The sequence below is a fragment of the Acipenser ruthenus genome, chromosome 16, assembly GCF_902713425.1.
Source record: "Acipenser ruthenus chromosome 16, fAciRut3.2 maternal haplotype, whole genome shotgun sequence".
NCBI classification, from domain to species: domain Eukaryota; kingdom Metazoa; phylum Chordata; class Actinopteri; order Acipenseriformes; family Acipenseridae; genus Acipenser; species Acipenser ruthenus.
In genome coordinates this window covers 22123088-22142449 of record NC_081204.1, presented here as the reverse complement: position 1 = coordinate 22142449, position 19362 = coordinate 22123088, and the positions used below count along the sequence as shown (strand labels likewise).

The 19362-nt window shown below is 38.1% G+C and overlaps 1 protein-coding gene across 5 annotated transcripts in view; it reads left to right on the top strand.

Moving 5' to 3' along the window:
- The first annotated feature begins 4735 nt into the window (after nt 1–4735).
- Nucleotides 4736–19362, top strand: part of LOC117412420 (myotubularin) — a 41465-nt gene continuing 26838 nt past the window's right edge. For 2 of the 5 annotated variants that reach the window (XR_009307487.1, XM_058989059.1), the window contains exons 1-4: nt 4756–4792; nt 12849–13093; nt 16369–16452; nt 17490–17562. Coding sequence is in view for 3 of the 5 variants with exons in the window: in XM_058989059.1 (XP_058845042.1) it covers nt 13034–13093; nt 16369–16452; nt 17490–17562 (217 nt within the window). In the remaining 2 variants the exon portion in view is untranslated. Of the gene's footprint in view, nt 4793–12848; nt 13094–16368; nt 16453–17489; nt 17563–19362 lie in introns of those variants that run through there. The other 3 variants (XM_034020834.3, XM_034020835.3, XM_034020837.3) reach the window with 3 other exon arrangements.

The window sequence follows — 19362 nt, the reverse complement described above, 5'->3', positions numbered from 1 at the left end:
ATTACATGGGTAGTGTGGCTAGGGTACAAGTGTCCATATTTAAGGGGGTCCATGAGAGGCTCATCTGGTAAAGGCACGGCTGTGTGGTGTGCAGGGTGAGTCATACAGTCAGGGGAGGTTTGTGTCCTGGATGTGTGAAGTCGCCAGTCTTTGCTGGGGATTCCAGAGGGACTTTCGCGTCTCTGTTTCTCCTCACCGCACTACAGTGGACCCATACTGGCCAGGCGCTTGGTGCGCTCCAGTGGGCGACTGCAGGGCTGGTAGAGACCGGTAGCTCATCGACATCCGCTGTCTGGGTGTAAAGAGGCAAAGGACGCCCACTGACCTTCAGTTCTCCCGAGCCACATTAAATATTAGCAATGTTCTCTTTTCCTTTTTTACAGGCTGGAGGGAGGTCAAGACAGATGCACATCATTTGAAAGGGCCCCAAAGTCATTTTTTATTTGTATTTGAATTACTTACTTTGCAGCAACATTGATGAAAACAGTAATAAAAAAGAAGAATGTGGTAGCGTAGGCTGGCAGTGGATTTACTGCAGCAGTCCTTTCTTCACACGTGGCAAGGACACAGCATTCCCAAACACAGCAGGGCTGATGAGGCAGCACAATGTTTACTTGGGTGCACTTGCTGACTCTTCACTTTGGAACTGATTTACTGAGCCTGTGCTTTATTGAAAAGTGGTTTTCTGTGAGAGGAGGAAAAACGACTGGTAATTTCACAAATCTAGAAGGAACTTGCTTCAGGTGGACATACTAGCCGCAACGCAAACTTCTGAAAAGCATATGGGCTGCAGAAGACTTTTGGGGGCTATTCGTTTTAACCACAAAGATCCCTTGCTCACTTTCTTGCTTGACCTGCACTGCAATGGGCCTCAAGGGCCAGAGTTGCTATGACTGGTGTTTCTAACCCCCTGTACATCCTTTCATAGTTTTTTATGGAATGATGTTAGCACCTATCGATTTTGTGGAACGCATTATAAAATCAGTATCGGTGAACTGTGGAAACTAAAGCGTCTGTAGTGTGTCCTGTATCTTCCACTAAAGTAACTGTCATGATGCCCCTTTCCCAGTCGCTGGTTGCCTAGCTCAGTGGAGTGGGAAGACTGTGATAAAAGGAGTGATTGATGTCCTGATGCCTCGATTACAGCAAAGCTGGCATATCACAGGTAGTTGCCGATGGGATAAAGTGTGAGCCGGGTGACTGAGCATTGCACTTCTAATGGTAACATCAGAGGGATCTCTTCCAACAAACCATCCACATCACACTGTACAGAACAGAGCAAATCAAATGCTGAAACAAATCGAGCTTCTGAAGGTCGCTGTACAGTACAACGCATTGACACCAATTTCCCCTGTGTTTTGTGTTTACGTTCCGCAAGTTAACGGGTTCAGAAGTCCTTTTATTTCCACTATCTGTGCTTGAAAGAAAACAAGAGAAAGCAACATATTTTTAATCGGTTCTCATAGCAATAAAGATCCTGAAATTGATTTTATTATTAATTTTCTTCAAGTCACAGTCTAAAGTTGTTGCACTTAATTAAATCTCTCAATCTTATCAGTTGTGGACTTCTGTTCACTGCATACATCTCATATGTGAAGTTTATTTTTATTGCATCCATTTGAGGTTGGAGAAAGTTGTCAGTTTTCTTCCCTGTCACCCTTAGCAATATCTGCAGGGTTAAAGCACGTGACTTACCCCAATGAGTGTCAGAGAGTAAGCATCACAGCCATATGAAGGAAATCATTGGTAGTTTTCACCATTTGTTTCAGTTGCTACAAGCTGTGTTCTATCTGCTGTGGCCTGAAAGACAGCAGCGACATACAATCACACTCCTACAAACACATCTTAATATTACATTATTTGTCTTTGAGCATGACAGAATCTCATCTATCAGTCAAACACCTTGAGTAATTGTCCGCCTTGAATTTCTCCCCACTGGCCTTTCCGCTCGTCTGGCTTGGAGCTTTGCATGATTAATGTGTCTTTATTATTTCCACTGTGATTGATGCGCTGTCTCCCCCTCCTGTTGCTATGACAGCTCGGAGAATGAGGAGCAGCATCTCTATGGAATTAAACTGAAATCATTGCGGAGGCAGAAGCTACTCAAACCAATAATGGAACAGCATAGGAACCAAGGGGGGAGGGGCTGCATCTTTTCAAAGAGTAGGACAAAAAAAATGAACAACATAAAAGGAGTACTATAAGCAATATAATATGAGTAATATAATCAAAACTGGAACCTAACAAGTAACATACAATAACTAAGTGATAATGGTATTGTAGGGATAATGATGTATTACAAGTTAATAATGGAACTCCCGAGTCCCGAGGGAGTTCCATTATTGAAGAGGAACACACCACAACAGGGTAGTATACTACAGCTTTTTAAAATGTATTTACCTGTTTGTCTGAAATCATTGTTGCAGCCCAGTGAAGGAGTTCACTTTTCGAAAGCAGGGCTGTTATTGAGTAATAACAGAACGCTGACAGCCTGAGAAAATGAAGGGAGAGCAGCGTCCGGCTGCTGTATAATATAATTGAAAGTCTCTTAATTTTGTCATTCTGACAAGTCTGCACTTGTGCTATATACAGCTATGGCCAAAGGTTTTGCATCACCCTATAGAAATAACTCATTTTGCTTCATAAAGCTGAACGAATAATGTTACGCTAACATATTGAATTACTTTGTAGTTTTCCATATACTTAATGAAAAACTGACAAAATGGAAAAATGTGACATTTCGAAATCTAACATGAAATACTACTGTACTACTATTATGGCTTCTGGTAGACTTTTGCGATATCATTTTGTAGTTTCTTTGATTACATGATGTTAAATAAAAGATCTAAATGATGTTCATATCCGTGTTTTTTTTTGTTTATTATGTCTTAATCCTAAAATTCTAGATGATTCAAAACATTTGGCCTTAGGTGTTGGTCTCTACATTTGTTTTAAAGAACTTGCAACAGCAAGGTTAGTACAGCAGGTTAAATCTAGCTCTCAGTTTGCGTGCCTTATTTTCAGCTTGCCTAGGAAGTGTAAGTAAAACAGACTACCTGAAAGTAAGTCATGTGACTTTAGAGTATCGTTTAAACTGATTATATATATATATATATATATATATATATATATATATATATATATATATATATATATATATATATATAGATCTTCAAAGAGTACAGAAGTGCACAAAAGGTTATAGGATTATTCCATAAGCTATTAGCACGCTCAAGTTTTTCTTCACTTTTTGTAATACTATCAAAGATGTTATACTTAAAAAAAAAAAAAAAAAAAAAAAAACCAGGTGGTTTGCTCCTGGTGCTGCCTGCAAAGGCAGGAGGTTCTAAATGTTTTCTGCTGTAGCTCAGGGAGGCAAAACAAAAAATGTAAAAAAACCTGAAATCTTACCGTTCACAACCTTCTTCTATATGTAAACAATACTGATAACGCTTTATTAGAATTGTACACTATTGACCATTCGTAACATCCTCATAAAGGCTACGTAACAGTGTATAACTATATGCATAATCCTTTATAATATATCCACAGCAAGTAGTCATAACATTTACGACAAGCTAAAAGTACTGGATTTTAACATTATTGATGTCAAGTGCATTTCTGTGACTTGCAGCCATCTACCCTTTTACTTTAATTCTTGAGCTTTATTGAATACATCTCATCAGGTTTATAGTAATGATATAACCACATGGTCTGAATACTTACATGTTATATCTGATTTCAAAGTGATTCTGAAGGAATCTGCACCGATATTATACATAGAACTACATTTAAATAAAATTTATAACAGGTACATATTTAAGAGAATACGCTGCACTTCTACATAAAACAGGATCAGTTACTGTCTGCCTCTGCTCTATGGCAGCTCTCATCTCCATGACAACACAATGAGACCACATGTGTTTGAACCCCCCTTGCTGCATGAGAGATGCTTCTCAAGCTCTCTGTCATTGAGTTTGCAGTCCAACAGTCCTGGAAGTTGCAGTTACATCATCCCAGAGAACATCCCTTTAATGGTTCCATTGCCCCAGAGCATTTCTTGGGTAAACAGGAAGTAAAGGAGACAACAGTTCTTGACCTATATACACTCCAATCTGCCAAGTATGTCCTGTGGGCTAGAGACATACGGGTGACATATTGGACCAGGTATTTTTCAACAGCACGTTTGCGAAATGCAGGTGTTTCAAGTAGAACACTTCAGATTGAAATTGCCTGCTACTGCTACTACACAATTAATCACTTCCTCTGCTGTAGGAAGTCTCAAACTGAAGTAAATAAAGATGCAAAGAACCACAATGTAAAGGGACCAGTGATGTGTGGTTATAGAGAAAAGAAAGAAGGTGAATTCAAAGGGAAACCTATTGACAGAAAGAGCAGCAACTATTAGGAAAGGACTGCTTCAGATGGGATTGTTTATGTATTTAATAAAATATTTTGATATATTAATGTTATCATTTTAAACATATTTTTGTTACATTTAAGTTATTCCTTATCCAATTACAATCTGCTACCGACATATAACAGCAAAAATTTGAAGAAAACACAACACCAGTTTTTCCCATCAATTTCAATGACCTTTTAAAAAAGTGGTTGTACAAATCATAAAAGACTACGTTTCCCACAGTGCATTGTTGAGCACTGCTTCATTGGGAACCAATCCCTGCTTCAGGTTTTAGGTCACATGACAATGTAAAATCCCTTCAGCGGTAAAAAAAAAAAAAAAAAAGCTGAAGCTAGGATCTTGCACTGTCATAGGTTGGGAGAGTTCGGGGTAAGTGGCTGGATTTCTGTATACAAAAAAATTGCCTGCGTGTATGTTTTTTTTGTTTCAGCCGCAGTTTTTTCGGTTTACTGGTTGAAAGGAGAACTCGGAAGCATACAGATTCACAGTCGGGCCTGTGTTATTTCCAGGTTCAGAAAAGCTCATGGAACACATAAATGGGCGCAGCTTTTGAAGTGGTGTGAGTCAGGAGCACTTCTGAAACTTTGACAGGCTAAATTCAGCATTTAAACATGGTTGTCGTTGCATGATAATATTAACGTTTGACAAACAAACAGTTGTTAATCTCGTCCCGCGTTGCTGTATATATATATATTAGTGTAGTTCCATCTTTTGATTTTGGTCTGTGTCTACAATGGGAAGCTTAATATAAAAGTAAATGCTGAGTTACTTGCTTAAATTAAAGTTTGAATTTTCAGTGGTATTTGAACTTCTTTCAAAAATCGCTGTGCTTTGGTGCTAGCAATGATCATAAAAAAAAAAAAAAACTTCCAGTGTCAATAAATGTGCTCTACATCCTGAATAATTCTAATGCCTGAGTGGTTTTCTTAACATGTGTTTTAAATATGAACAGAAATGACCCGACAGTGCTTGTGGAACAGTGGCATTATGTGCTCTACAGGTGCCTCATCTTTCACTTAATATGTCTGTTAATAAAGTTTAATATTGAGCCATTTGAAAAAAAGACCATATACCACGGTAGTGACTTCAAAGTGATAATTTCTCTAGAGGAAATTATACTTGAACTTTGACCCATTCGACTCCTCGAGACCATCACTTTCAATTAAAACACAAAATGTCTTGTTTTCAATCACTCGACAACACCCACAATACAGAAATGTTCGTTAATGATCAACAAAATGAGAATATGTTAAAAAAAAAAAAAAAAAAAAAAAATGATGTAAAGCTGGTACATTCTTATCTAGGAACAGGAAATTAAAACAAGGTAAAGACAGTCAACCAAATAATGCTGACGCACTAATGGATAACGACACAGAATGTCTGTACAGCACCGAAACACTACGTTTAAAAAAACCCAACTGTACTGCTGAACCTTGTCTTCTTTAATATTAGCATTGCAAGGGTATCCATGTATTATAAAAAATAATAGATGGACCTCTTCAGTGAGTTAGGAAAACAATTCCATCTCGGGTTTCTGTGACTTACTTGTCTTTCGGTCTCGTAATTTATAACGTCACAGAAACCCTAGATGGAGTTATTTTCCTGTAACTCACTGAAGCCTATTTATTATTTTGTATTTTTATAAAAAATCACATCACATAGCCTTTTTACTGTCTGTAAATATTAGTACTTATATATATCTATAAAAAAAAATCAGTTCCCCAAAAAGCAAACCCACGCGAGAATGTAAACTTGTTAATGTTCCAATATTTAACTTCTGTGTGACTGCATACAGACAGTCGTACAATAAAAAGTATTTTAGTTCAAGCTTTCATCAATACGATGTGTTGGTCACAGCCTTTCTGAAGTGCAATGTGTACAGTAACTCGTTGTTGGCTAAATTTAAGTTTAATAGATTTGCTTAATTTTAATGTTGTTTCAGATCATTTTTGTTTTCTGCTTGGTTTTTAGATATGGTGGTGGTGGTGGTTGTTGTTGGACAGTTAACTTCAAAGCAAAGTGTCTTTTCCAAGAAAAATCAACATTATTTTTCACTTAGTTAATAGGATTGCATGCTAGGCAGGGAAAAGGTGTTGCTAGAAAAACTAATTTGATGATGTGACGAGGAAGTCCCGCTAACAAGCAAGAGACTGGCAGTGTTTTCACGTGCTGCTAATTAAATATTTGGCAAAATGAAATCAACTTTTGACTCAACAAAGTTTGAATCTGAGCCAAGGTAAGCTCAGAAAGCGAAGAGGTCCTTTTTAAACCAGCAGGTGATGCGTCTGTAAGCAGTGCTCTGTGACCCAGCTCGAGCTGTCAGAGTTATAAATAGTGCCCCTCTTATTTGACCAGGCTGATGTAATTTCCGTGTTTGCTCTCTGGTTGGTCTCAACTCCAGTTGTATTGATTGCTACAGTATGTAACAGAAACATTTCATATCACTTCTCAGTATAAAAGGAAATATCAAGCAGAAGGCTGCATTTTAGGATGAAGGGTGCAGCACACACTGGTGACATTCGCTCTGACTGTTTTTGGAGCCTCATGCTTGTTCCAATAATAGTTGTACTGGTACTGTAATTTAAAGATCTCTGTGGCTTTGTGGTGCTGTATGAATGGCCAAGCTTGTGTTTCACAAGGCTGGCTGCACAGAACAGGAGTACTGTTATAATGTATACAGTAGTACAGTCAGACCCTTTTAATAGAACTTCAGAGGGACTGCAATAGGGACACAAAGCAGAGTGTCAGGAGTTCACCAGTACCCTGACAAAATAAGCACTAAGCATATCATTAAATAGATTAAAATTGTGTTAATGAATAAGATTTATTTTCCATGCACAGTGCTCAATATGTACATGTACAACACATTGTAATTATTAAAGCATAAGAAATACAGTATGGGTTACAGTATGTGTGCTTTATTGTGCTACCGTACTTGCAGATGGACAGCCTCTAAGAGTTTAAACAGTGTGCAGCTGTAGTGATTGTTTTAGAACTGGGTAATATACAATACAAGAGACAAAGAAATGATTAAATAAAAACCTGAGCCCTTACTTGAACCACAGAAAGAAACAAGCGCTAAGGTATAGTAGCCTGTCACACGTGCTGCGTTTTTCCTCACATGTGTAGTGGATTCCACACTAATTGCCACTGTTGGTCTCTGCCTAATTAGTGCCATTGGCCCTTGTCATGGGCATACAGTACAGGACATTCCCAAGCACCTGATTACTGTTCTACAGAGGGCTTCTCAGAACGGTTTAAACTTGACAATCTGCATTGCTCTTCCATTCATAATTTACCATACTCATCTGCAGAGTGGCACAGTAAATATTCCTTGGCAGTGTTTAATGTAGTTACTGTGTGGGGTTATTCCGGTTACTCATTTGTTTTTGGTGGGAAGCCATTGAAACAGACTTTAAAATGACACTAATGTATTTGTCTGGGTCATACCCCACATGGAGAAAGACAAAGCAAAAAGTAATCAGAATTGGCATTTTTACAAACTTCAAATGCATTATGACCATTCACACAGCTCTTTTGTATGCACTCGACACCTAACCTGCAACCCTTTTCTCCATCACGTCTGTTTTTTGCATCAGCAGCCACAAATGCAGGGAACATCTAGAACGTGGTCCACTTGACCACGAGTGACCAATTAGCAGTGGCTTTACTCTAACGTTAATGGAGTCCAAACTGGTTGCTAGCCCAGTTGCATGCCTTCCAGTATTCAGCTGTGCTCAAGCCATTTCTATTTGTCTGGCTTCAGGAAATCTTGTGTAAAGGAGTTGCAGGTTATCTTATCTGGGTACAGCAGTCATAAACTTTCAGATACAGTACGCTTTGAGGTTTCAAGAATTGTCCTGTGCTGTTTTGGGGAAAAGAAATGTATTACAGATGTAGAGAAATAAATAAGACTCCTATTGCATAGCAGTATCCTCATTCCAGGTTTTAAAATGACCCTGAGTAATCATAGTGTATACAGTAGGTACTTTAACAAGCTCAGGTGTGTCTTATTAAACTCAGAGTAAAACCAGGAATGGATCAAACTGCTATGCAGAGGGAGAAAGAAAATGTTTCATGGTAAGCTTGTCTTTGTCTATTTCTACTACCATTATTTATACTGTGTACTGTATTTGCATGTTAACTTCATTAATCTGAAATAGTTATATTATTTTCCAGTATAACTATGTTGATGCAATGTGTAAAAACGCTGATTTTGTTGCCCTTTATAAGTCCCTTGCCTTCCTGGTCACTACAGGTAAATGTTGTGGTCTCCCTACAATACAGTGGACAATTGTACCTCCTTTATCAATAAAACTTGTATTTTTTTTTAATGAGCAAGCCGTAACAAAATTACAATACAGTCACATATCTGACCCTATAAAATTGTGACTTCTTCAGTGGCGGTTAAACGAGTATGACGCATATCTGATTATTTCATTTTGGCCTGTTCCAACCCTTGTCTGTTTTTTCAGGGCACACAGTAAAGATACAATGTCAAAAATACATTAGTTGAAAGGACTTTGTTTTAAAATAAGTAGGCTTCCATTTAGATGTACTGTAGAGTGAAGCACTGAGCGAGGGCGGATCGCCAGTGTCTCCTGACTTGCAGACCTCATACGTGGTGCTGTAATTCTGCACAGTGAATCAGTTATTTTCATTGTGGTTCTTGCTGCTCTTTTCACCCTGCCTTCTATTCTTTGATTTCTGCTTTTTTGTTACAAGATTATGTGGACTGATTTTTGCATTTGGAAATGATCATACTATTTTTCAACCACTTTCGTAAGTACAGTGGGCTCATGATTTTGCTGCTCCGCAACGTAGCATTTTCAGGATTTTGTACGAATTTGCATCCTGTACAGTTTGCTATAGTATTCCCAAATTAGATCAAGTTGCTTCTTCCAGTAATTACTTGCTGGATGTTGTAAATAACAGAATGGAGCAGGTGTAGTAGCAATTACTGTACATTGCTCCTTTTAGAATGAAAATCGTCATCACTTTCTCATCTCTGAAGATCACAATTGACTTGAAGTTTTACCCTATACTGGACAGTCTAAAGAAAACCTAATGTATGGTGTGCAATTAGATATTAGGGGCACTGTATCTCTGCATTTGTGAGACAGCTTGCTCATTAAAATGTTTTGCATACAGTTTTTGAAGACAACCATTATCTGTTCAGTGATACTAAGGTGTTTTGTGTGCCAGGGGTCTGAGTGGGAGTAAGTTAGCATCTGCAGTGGGTTTGAATTTGAAGTGTGCCAGGATTGATTCCATATGAATGTTTAAATGGTTCTCGTTTGACTGTTTTACTGTGAAACATTAAAGATCCGTTGTCATAGTTTAACCTTCATAGCCTTGTGTATGCATTATTTTTCAATTATAATAATTTCACCTTACCTTAAAAAGCTTTCGTGCTGTGTTTTGCCATTTTGGAGAGACACGACTCCATGTTGGGTTACCTGAGCGAGTCTTTTGTGCTTTTTTGATTTATATCCCTGAAATAAAATTACAGCCATAAAAGTGCATCATGAATATTTTCAAAAGAATGCCATTCAAATACTGCCATCAGTGGAGGAGAACAACACTCAGGCTAGCTTTTTTTCTAAAATGACGAGTAACAATAAAACTTTAGGATAAAACAGGGCTTGAAACTTGCACTACCACAGCAACCAGCCCTGGGTATCAGAACTCCCCTGGTTTACCGTAGAAAACGTTGTATGTCGAGGCATGTTTTGGGGGCCCTAAAAAGGGGAAAGCGACTAATACACGGGTGCTACGTATGCGCCGGTGTGTCTGTTGAACTATTGTACCAGTATGTCACCCGGATGGCTTGTGGGTGACTCAGACCAGGAAGAGAATGACAACAATACTGTGGGTGAAGTGCTGGTGTGTGTGTTTATTATAAAATAAATATTGAAACAAAACAGTGACAAAACAAACAGGTATCGTGCTGGTGTAAAGCCAGCACAAGTATCAATTGTTATTCTTATCTTTTTAGTTCTCTTTCACTCACGTTCCACCTCTGAACATCCAGCCCTTGATCAGCAAAAGCTGCTGGTTTTTATATTGTGGTTGAGGGATTAACTGGCTATCAACTACCTAGTTTCTCCCTCGACCACATTCTGCCCGGGCTTTCTCATACGCGTGGTCGACAGCCAGTTTGTCAGTAATCACTCACTGCCGACCACGCATTCTCACGATTTTAGCTGAATGGGGCATTTTAACCACATCCATGCTGTAAAACAATAAAACCGTGTATAAACCATAAAACAGTACATTTACATAATAATAATATAACACAACCCCAAAATAAACCCAATCCGCACAGGGGCAGGCTGTACCACACCACACAGTGCCACAAACAATAATATACCAATGGGATTACTACAGCCACGGTCATGGCTCAACAAACTTAACTCTCGACAACCCGATTATTTTTTTTCGGGATCTACGGCATTCAGGTCGTGTTGCTAGGTAGAAACACGAAACCACTGTTTTAATTAAAAGTTTTAATTAGTTATCTTAATACCATTAGTCATTTTGAATGATAAGCGCAAGCTTTCGGACTTTTGACTGAACTATTGACCCAGACGTATGTACGTGGAGAAAAAATATAGTGGTTAAAGTTACCAGTCTTTGGAATATGAACACGTCACAGCTGTACTGCTTCACTGTTAACACAATAGCTGTCCATCTCTATGAATTTCCTTATTCCCACCCCCCATCCCGAGCGATTGATTTGTCAACATGCAGACTGAACCCGCCCCTGGGATCCGTAGGAAACAGCTGTTGGTCAGAAAGCTGAGTGAACTTATGAAGTCTTGTGTTTGTTGTAACTGCAATGAAATATTATAATGCAGGTGTCTTTGAGACAGGATAAAGTAGGACAGTCAGACAAAAAAAAACGAAAAAGCTACACAACAGATTTGAAATTGCGCGTTGTTGACATTGCTGAAAAGCATGGTGATGATCGCTTTGCTTAAGAGTTTGGAATTAATGACAAAACAGTGCGTGACTGGAGACGAAACAAAGACACATTTAAAAATATGGCGAAAGAAAAACGAGCTGATAGGAGGAAAGGGTTTATGGCCCGATGTAGAAAACATTTTGTGTTTGAATGGAGTACTTTGAATGACTTTAATACAGACTGTAACTAGTTCTTCATGTCAGTGCAATGCAGTGGTACACTTGAAAACTATGTGTGTTGTTATGGTTCTGATTTAACAAAATAAATGTATTTATTTTTTGTGTTTTTAATTGATGCAAGTGGCATTGTTACAGCGAATTTGTAAAAGCCAGTGCAGCTGGAACTGTACTGTCGGTTTTGGAAATAAATGTTCAGTAACACAAAGATATGTTCTTGAAGTGTTTGGGTACTCGATAAGCCAAAATAAAATAAGTTAATCAGGTGCTGTAGGATGTATAACTTGATTTTACTTACCAGTGCACTGTTAATTATTACTTTTTAAATCCATTGAAGTACCACTTGTCAGTGATTTACACTGTTACTACTGGACTGTACAGTAGTAGTATGATATCTATATTTTGACATTGTACTTAAATTGACTTGAACCAATTATTTTGAAATTTTCAAAAACGGAATAGAGTTTCTATTAGCAGTTTAACTAAAAATGAAAAACAACACTAAAATTAATGGCATAAATGTTGCAAACAAGGGTCATTTCGAAACTAAACCTGTGTATTTTCTTTATTTATCGGTGTTGAACATGTATAGTAGGAAGAAATAAAGAAACTCCTGACTGGTTGTAGAAATAGTGTTTTGAGCCCTGCTGAAGAAAGGAGATCCATTAAACCTGCGAGTTCAGAGGATATATCCAACACACTGCTCCACTATATAAAAGAGGTCCTACTGATCTGATAACTGATCAAGCTTTAGCATCCCTCAGCCACTTGCAAACGGGTGTGTTGCCTGGAAACAATTAAAAAGGATAAGCACCTGCTTTACAGTTCGTCTTGCTTTAATAACAGGCTTCAGAGCTAGACAGGGTTAAACCACTCAGCCAGACTGGAGAAATTCATTCAAATCTGTTAATGTGCAGTGTTAGTTAAGGTCACATAATGTATTTATAGCCTGGAACGTCACCTTTTCTGCCTAGTAAAGAAACACACACTGTACCTCACACATACAGAATGATGGCTATGAATGTGCTTGTATTAATAACCTACAAATCTGCCACCACATTAAAATACTGTGTTTAGCCTACAGTAGCTTATCGTATTTTAGAAATTAATAAACTGATTTCTTCCCCTGCAGGAGGTGCAGTAGTTGTAATCCGGGTTTTAATGCTGGCTTGACAGTGACAGCTCCTGGGTGTTTAGCCGTCTAATAATTACAAATAAACAGTTATAAACACAAACAAAATACAGCACTCACAGTTATCTTATCTCTGTACTCCTTTTTCAGGTCCGTCCGTAACCATAACAAAAGAACAGATTGCTTGGCCACATCCCCTGGAATACCCTTAGTCACGCCTCCTTCGGTGGCGAGTCCAATCGCATATCATCCAATCCGTGACTGACACATCGCCTACCGCATTAAGGCGATGACTTCTGGTATTGTGGCTCCTCCCCCTTCCAACTGACCAAGGAATGAACTGTGGAACCATCCAGTCCAGGGCACACTGTTCCTGTTATACAGCGCCCTCACAGGTCAGGAGGGAGATTGTTGACTAGGATTCATACATGCTCTCTGTCACAGTCCGTATTACTATACATACCATAGGCCTATATGTAGAGCAGTCTGGCTTGTGATGCAGTTCAGTCAAGTTGTTCTTTTGTAAAATGCGCATGTACTGTAGGTAAGGTGAACTGCTTTTTTATGATGCTGATAAAGATCTGAAGCTCGATGGTCTATCTGACAAGGATTGTGAATTAGACTGTTTGCAGCAATGCCATAGTGTCTCATGCCTTAGAAACAGAAAGGTTCCAAATCTGACATGGCTTGAAGGTTTTCATTTTACAAACAAGATAAAGCTGATTGCTGAGAAATTCCATTGATGCTACTGCTGCCTTCTTTGTACCCTGTCTGCTTGTGGTGATCAGTGAGGAAATTGCACCTACTGCAGTGTAAACGTATGCACCTGGGTGAATTATGGGTTGAACTCATTCAGAGGGACGAATGCAAGTCTTAAATCTATGCATAAGGTGTCAGTGCAGGTACTTTGAGCCAGGGATGTGTACGGTGCTGTATCTGACCTTCTGATATATGTAAAGAATTTACAGTAGAGTCTGTGTGCACTTAATCTATCACCTATACCCCTTGATCAACCAAACAGTACTGTGCTGCCTTTAACTGTTTTGCCCTGAGTTTGCTAAGACAGAAAGGGTTCTTCACTTTTTTAAATCGCATATGGAACAAATTAAAGCAGCTTTGCCTTTTCCACTGTGAAGCTTACTGTAATGTTCTGTGCAGTGCCCGGCACAGGGTCTGTTTACAAAGCAGATAGACCATTTATTACAAAGGGATAAAAAGCCAAGGGGAAATTTTACTGTAACTCTGTAGATCTGTCATCTGAAGGATCATGGAATAAAAAAAACAGTCCACCTGCAAGCAAAAGGTCCTGTTATCCTCACCAATTTAATTTGGGGACAAAAAAATCAAAGTATCCTGCTATTTAATCAGCCGCGGGAGTGTGGCAGGGGGACAGGTTTATGGTTACAGTCTGGTCTTCCAGGTGGTATTTTTTTCATTTTAAAACATTTTGATCCCATCATGGTTTTATTATGACGCGTTTTTAGATCACTTGTGATGAAAGGTCCTATACAGGCCTATGTGTTTGTTTTAGTTATATTTTTATACCAACAGTATAGTAGCTCGAAGGTGCTACTGTATATTATGGTCAATAAATTTACAAAGTTGCCACTGCCCCTGTGTTAAATATCTGACACTATTTCAGGTAGTGACTTCATATTCTTATCATTACATGAACACTGTATGCTTAAATGTGTTGGTAAAATTGACCTTGACATTGGCCTCTTACCTAATATGGTTGCTGTAACGACTGTTTCTTAGGTATAGAGGCAGTGCACTACTTCACAGGTGGTACACAGCTGTATTCTATGATTCTCTCAGTAAAACACACAACCACATTGCTTGAACCAGGTCTTTCTCAAATACTCATTTTTTGTTACATGCTGTACCATTCATTCATAAAACCCTTTCCTCATTTAAAGTGCTGTCTATATGTTTTTTTGCTACAATGATCTGATGCAACGGTTATGATTTTCCCAAACTGAAATTGTCATAATTCCAAACCGAACTATACTGACAAAAGATAAAACTGAAACAGACTTTTTTATTATTATTATTTGTATTAATTTTCCAATTTTCTCCCCAATTTGGAATGTCCAATTATTATTCAACCTGGCTCACTGCTGCAACCCCCGAACTAACTTGGGAGAGATGAAGACGAGCACTCACGTCCTCCAAAACGAGTGCCGTCAGCCGGCCACTTTTTTTCGCTCTGCAAGCCTGCCGTGGTGCCGTATTCAGAACTGACAGTGTTGGAAGACCACGCAATTCTGAATTGCGTACAGGCCAGCCTGCAGGTGCCCGGCCAGCCACAGGGGTCGATTGGATTCGAACCAGCGATCTCCAAGCTATAGGGCACATCCTGCACTCCGGGCGGAGTGCCTTTACCGGATGCGCCACTCGGGAGCCCCCGAAACTGACTTTTTTTTTTTTTTTACAATGAGAAAGCGTTGGCAGTCTCAACACTAAGCCAGTGGCATAAATAATGAATATACAATAAGTAACATAAATAATGTTATGACAAGGCTGACTGTACCTGATTGATTCTGAAAGCCCTCAGTAGGGGTAACTGCAGCTTCATAGTTAGTCTGGGTATTCAAATGACTAGGGCTGTTTTCTTTTTATGTTTGTTGATGAAAGGTGCTGGAGCGAGTACTAACAGGCATATGCAAACAATCAGCCTGGGTACCCTAATCAAAACCTTTGTTAAATGATAAGAAGTGAAAAGCTGAAGCTGGAATTTTGAATTTAAAAAATAATAATAATAATATTAATAATAATTATTGTTAGCATGTTCAATTGCTCTGTTTTAGACATAATTTGGACTTAATAAACATTTTAGAATAATGCTAGACTGCCAAAAACAGCAAATTCTGTATTCCTGAACCATTGTGAAACTGGATTCAAATGGGCATTGTAGCCTACTGCTTGGGGAGTTAGTGTAAATATCTGGAAGCTGCTTTAAATAAGATCTTTATTAAGGTAGCTTCATTTACTCTGCATGTATTGAACCTAGTTTTTGTTTGTCTGATTACATTGTTGTGCATTCTATTTACATATTGATTGAATTCAAGTGCAAGGGCCTTATCTATTGCGTTAGTCATGTGTATTATAGTAATGGGCTGAAGGCTGCATGTCTATAGTGTTAGTCATGTGTATTATAGTAATGGGCTGAAGGCTGTCTGAGTTCTAGCTTTAGTGTTTTTGCTGACAGAGATCTAGATGATATTTTAAAATAGACGTGTTTCCTCATCCGAAACTATTTTAAAATGCTGCCAAACATCACAGTCACTTTAAAGCCAGCTTGTTGATTAAATAATTTCAATTTCGAAAACCATCATGAGATGCAGTTCATTATTTTATTCTTTCTACATTGTCTAGGTGAACAATAAATTCGTATGAGTGATGCAATCACACTCTATTGAGTTTATTTGCAGTTCAAAAAACAGAATAACGTGTGTAATAGTGGTATCCTGTGTGATTGTCTGCACACGCTCCATCTGTTTTTTCAGTTTTAAACTTTTATTTTGTTTTTACCGAAAACAGATTGGACGTCAAAAACAGCTGAAAGAGTTCATTTAAAAAAAAAAACTGGACAGATAAAAAATGTTTTATCTTACTCTTGCATTTTAATCAGCTGTTATAATTACTCTTTTCTTTTTGACATTTTCAGTTCCATCTTAAAACTCAAACAATGGCTTCAGCTTCAACACCGACATATAATTCCAACAACTTGGAAAACAACAGCAGTAAGAATGTGAGTATGAAAACTTAAAATATATATATACTGTATGTGTATATAATATATATATATATATATATATATAAAATTTTAGTGCACTTGTGGTTCTGCAGGCTTGTATTTTTACTGCACATGTTTCCTCCTGATGGTGAGGCCCAGACCCTGTGGTGTTCTTTCTTTATATAAACTTAACAGTTTTTTGTTTTTTTTAACCACATTTTTAAGCAGTTGTTTTATCCCTGTTTTTCAATTTGAAATTTTGTATGTCACCTCTCCACTGCAACCCTTATGGACAGGCGACCTTAAAGCCAATTGCTCTCTGAACTGAAGCAAGCTGAACAGCGCTCCCAGCATCAGTACGAATAACTGACACTACCCCACAATCAATACAGTTAATACAGTATGAGTGAAGTGCAGTATCCTGCAGTTTTAAATGCTTCTGTTTAGTGTCTATTCGCAATTTCCTGTGATTAGCAGTAGTGTAGTATGATGATGTTGGCTGTTTGTCAGAAACGCTGGGTCTCCAACAGGAAACGACAGAAACATGCAATTTAACTTGTATGGTATATACAGCAGCACAATGATGGTAATACATATGTAAGATTTATCACCATTTTGTTATTTCTATGCACTTTTAAAGAGGTAAGAAATTAAGTGTTTGGAAAATGTAAATTATATAAAGTATTATTTTAAACAATGCTGTACCATTGTATGAAGCCATATTTACTGCAGAAGTTACAGAGCAAAACCTGGGTTTTGAAAGCTTGAAAGGGTGTTGGCCTTCTTAGCAGCCACAGAGGGAGTGTTCCAGTGACCTGGGCAGAGCTGCTGAAACACAGCTATCAAGGGCTGGTCTTTGCAAGGTGGGGAGGATTACAAAAGGAAAACAAAGTTTGTATTATTATCGTTATGAACACGCTGAACTTGAAGATCCTTATATTGAAAATAGTCTGAATGATAATCCTGGATAATCCTGCAATTTGTGAACAACCAGTTTATCCAGCTCTGTAACATTCCACCACGGTGTGCTTGCGTTCCTGGCTGCTCTTCAGGCATCAAGAGAAAGTCTCAGAATGGAACCGCTAGCGGACGTGCCACAGTTACCAGGGGAAGAAAGAATCACAGGTAAGCACTGTGACTCATTACAACCGTTTGCTTTTATTTTTTTTTCCAGACATTTTCACTTTGACTTACGAAATAATATTCACACCTCAAAGAAAGAGGGACAGCCAATATTAATAATGATATCTATGATGCCAGACTTTCTATGGGGCAACCTTTATATCAGGGGTAGCTAAAGGTGGCCCTTCCACGCCTGGTCTTTGTTCCAACCCTGTTCTAAATTGTTTAATTGAACCAAGTAAATCCTCATCCAGACCCTGAAGTAGTTGATTATATAATTTCACCTGAAAAACCTGGAGTGGAATGCCCCTCCAGGACTGTGATTGGACACCCCTTTATATAGAGCATCCAGCATTCCCTTAACAACTAATTGATGTGGGACGCTGACAGCAGAGAGAAACTTTTAGTTCAGGGATTGGATGGTAGCACAGGTATGACTGCGGGTAAGATGCACACATCACCAGTTTTTACTGTAGTTCGACTGCAGTTAAGTAATGATATGTGAAAGCAGCTGCTGTACCAGTATTTGGTCAGTTTGGTCAAAGTAGAGTACTGTGGTAGCCTGAATGATGTAATGCCACTTCTCTACTGCTAATGCTGACCTTACAGTTCAGGGAGTTTCAAAATGTCTGCCAGGTTGTTTATGATGAAAGTAGTTCACACAGGCAGTGAACTTGGTGAACTTAGTGTTGTGGCAAGAAGGATATAATAATACTACTACTAATAATGTTAATAGTACTAAGCTTCACCTGGATTAGAAGCAAGTTGTTATGCTTTTTAAAGCGTTGATACTCCTAGCTGAGGTGTTTTTTCCCCAAACATTGTGCAAATTGCACCCCAGAGTGAAATGGTGTGGTGTTGCAAAACAAACAAGACCTTTATTCTACTCAAAACACCTTAAAACCAATCACTGAACCTTTGAAGAAATGGTAAGGGAAGGAGCCTCATAAAATAAATCCTATGTGGTGCATTTTTCAGCAATATTTTTAGCACTGAAAGAACATGAGCTTATTATCTCCCACTGGGAATGCATTAGCTAGGAGTGGATCTGATTTCTGTTTTTCAGTTCTTTACTGCTTGTCATCATGCATGTGTGGTTTTCATATTTTTTTACTCATGTTATAGTGTCAGAGTCTTTGTGAGCCTTGTCATTTTTTGATGATACACTTTAAAAACACAGGAAACTCATCTGCCACTGTGTGTTCTGAAGTGTGTAGGGCGATCGAGAGGAGGCTCACTTGACTGTACGCACCACTTTTAGTTCTTTGTTTATTTGCTTGCTTACACAGGGCTGGCCACATTTATTGCATCACCCCATAAGTTTTACATGTACTGCTTTATCACCATATTGTTTGTTTTTCTGTAGACATTTTTTGTTATTATTGTTGATTTGCTATTCTTGGTTTTATTAAATTTGAATGTTTGTATGATTCTTTTCATAATGCAAAACTGTCAGGACATTGTTTTTTGTATGCCAAAAATTAAATGTATTTATACTATAAATTATAAAAACTTGTTTGATACATTTAATAAATTAATTACCAGACCCATACTGCAGTTATAAAATAATCAATAGTATAAGCAACTGTTTTGCAGGACAAGACAAGAGAAATAAATAAAATGAGTAATATAACACGCTAATTTTTTTTTATTAAGTAATAAGTAAGGACATTATATTTTTCTGAAGAAATGAGTAGCGAGTAATCAGTTACTTTTCTTCAATAACATGCCCAACTCTCAGTTAAGAACTCTAAATTATTCTATAGTTGGAAGATCTATGAATGCCACACTAACCCAGTTTGG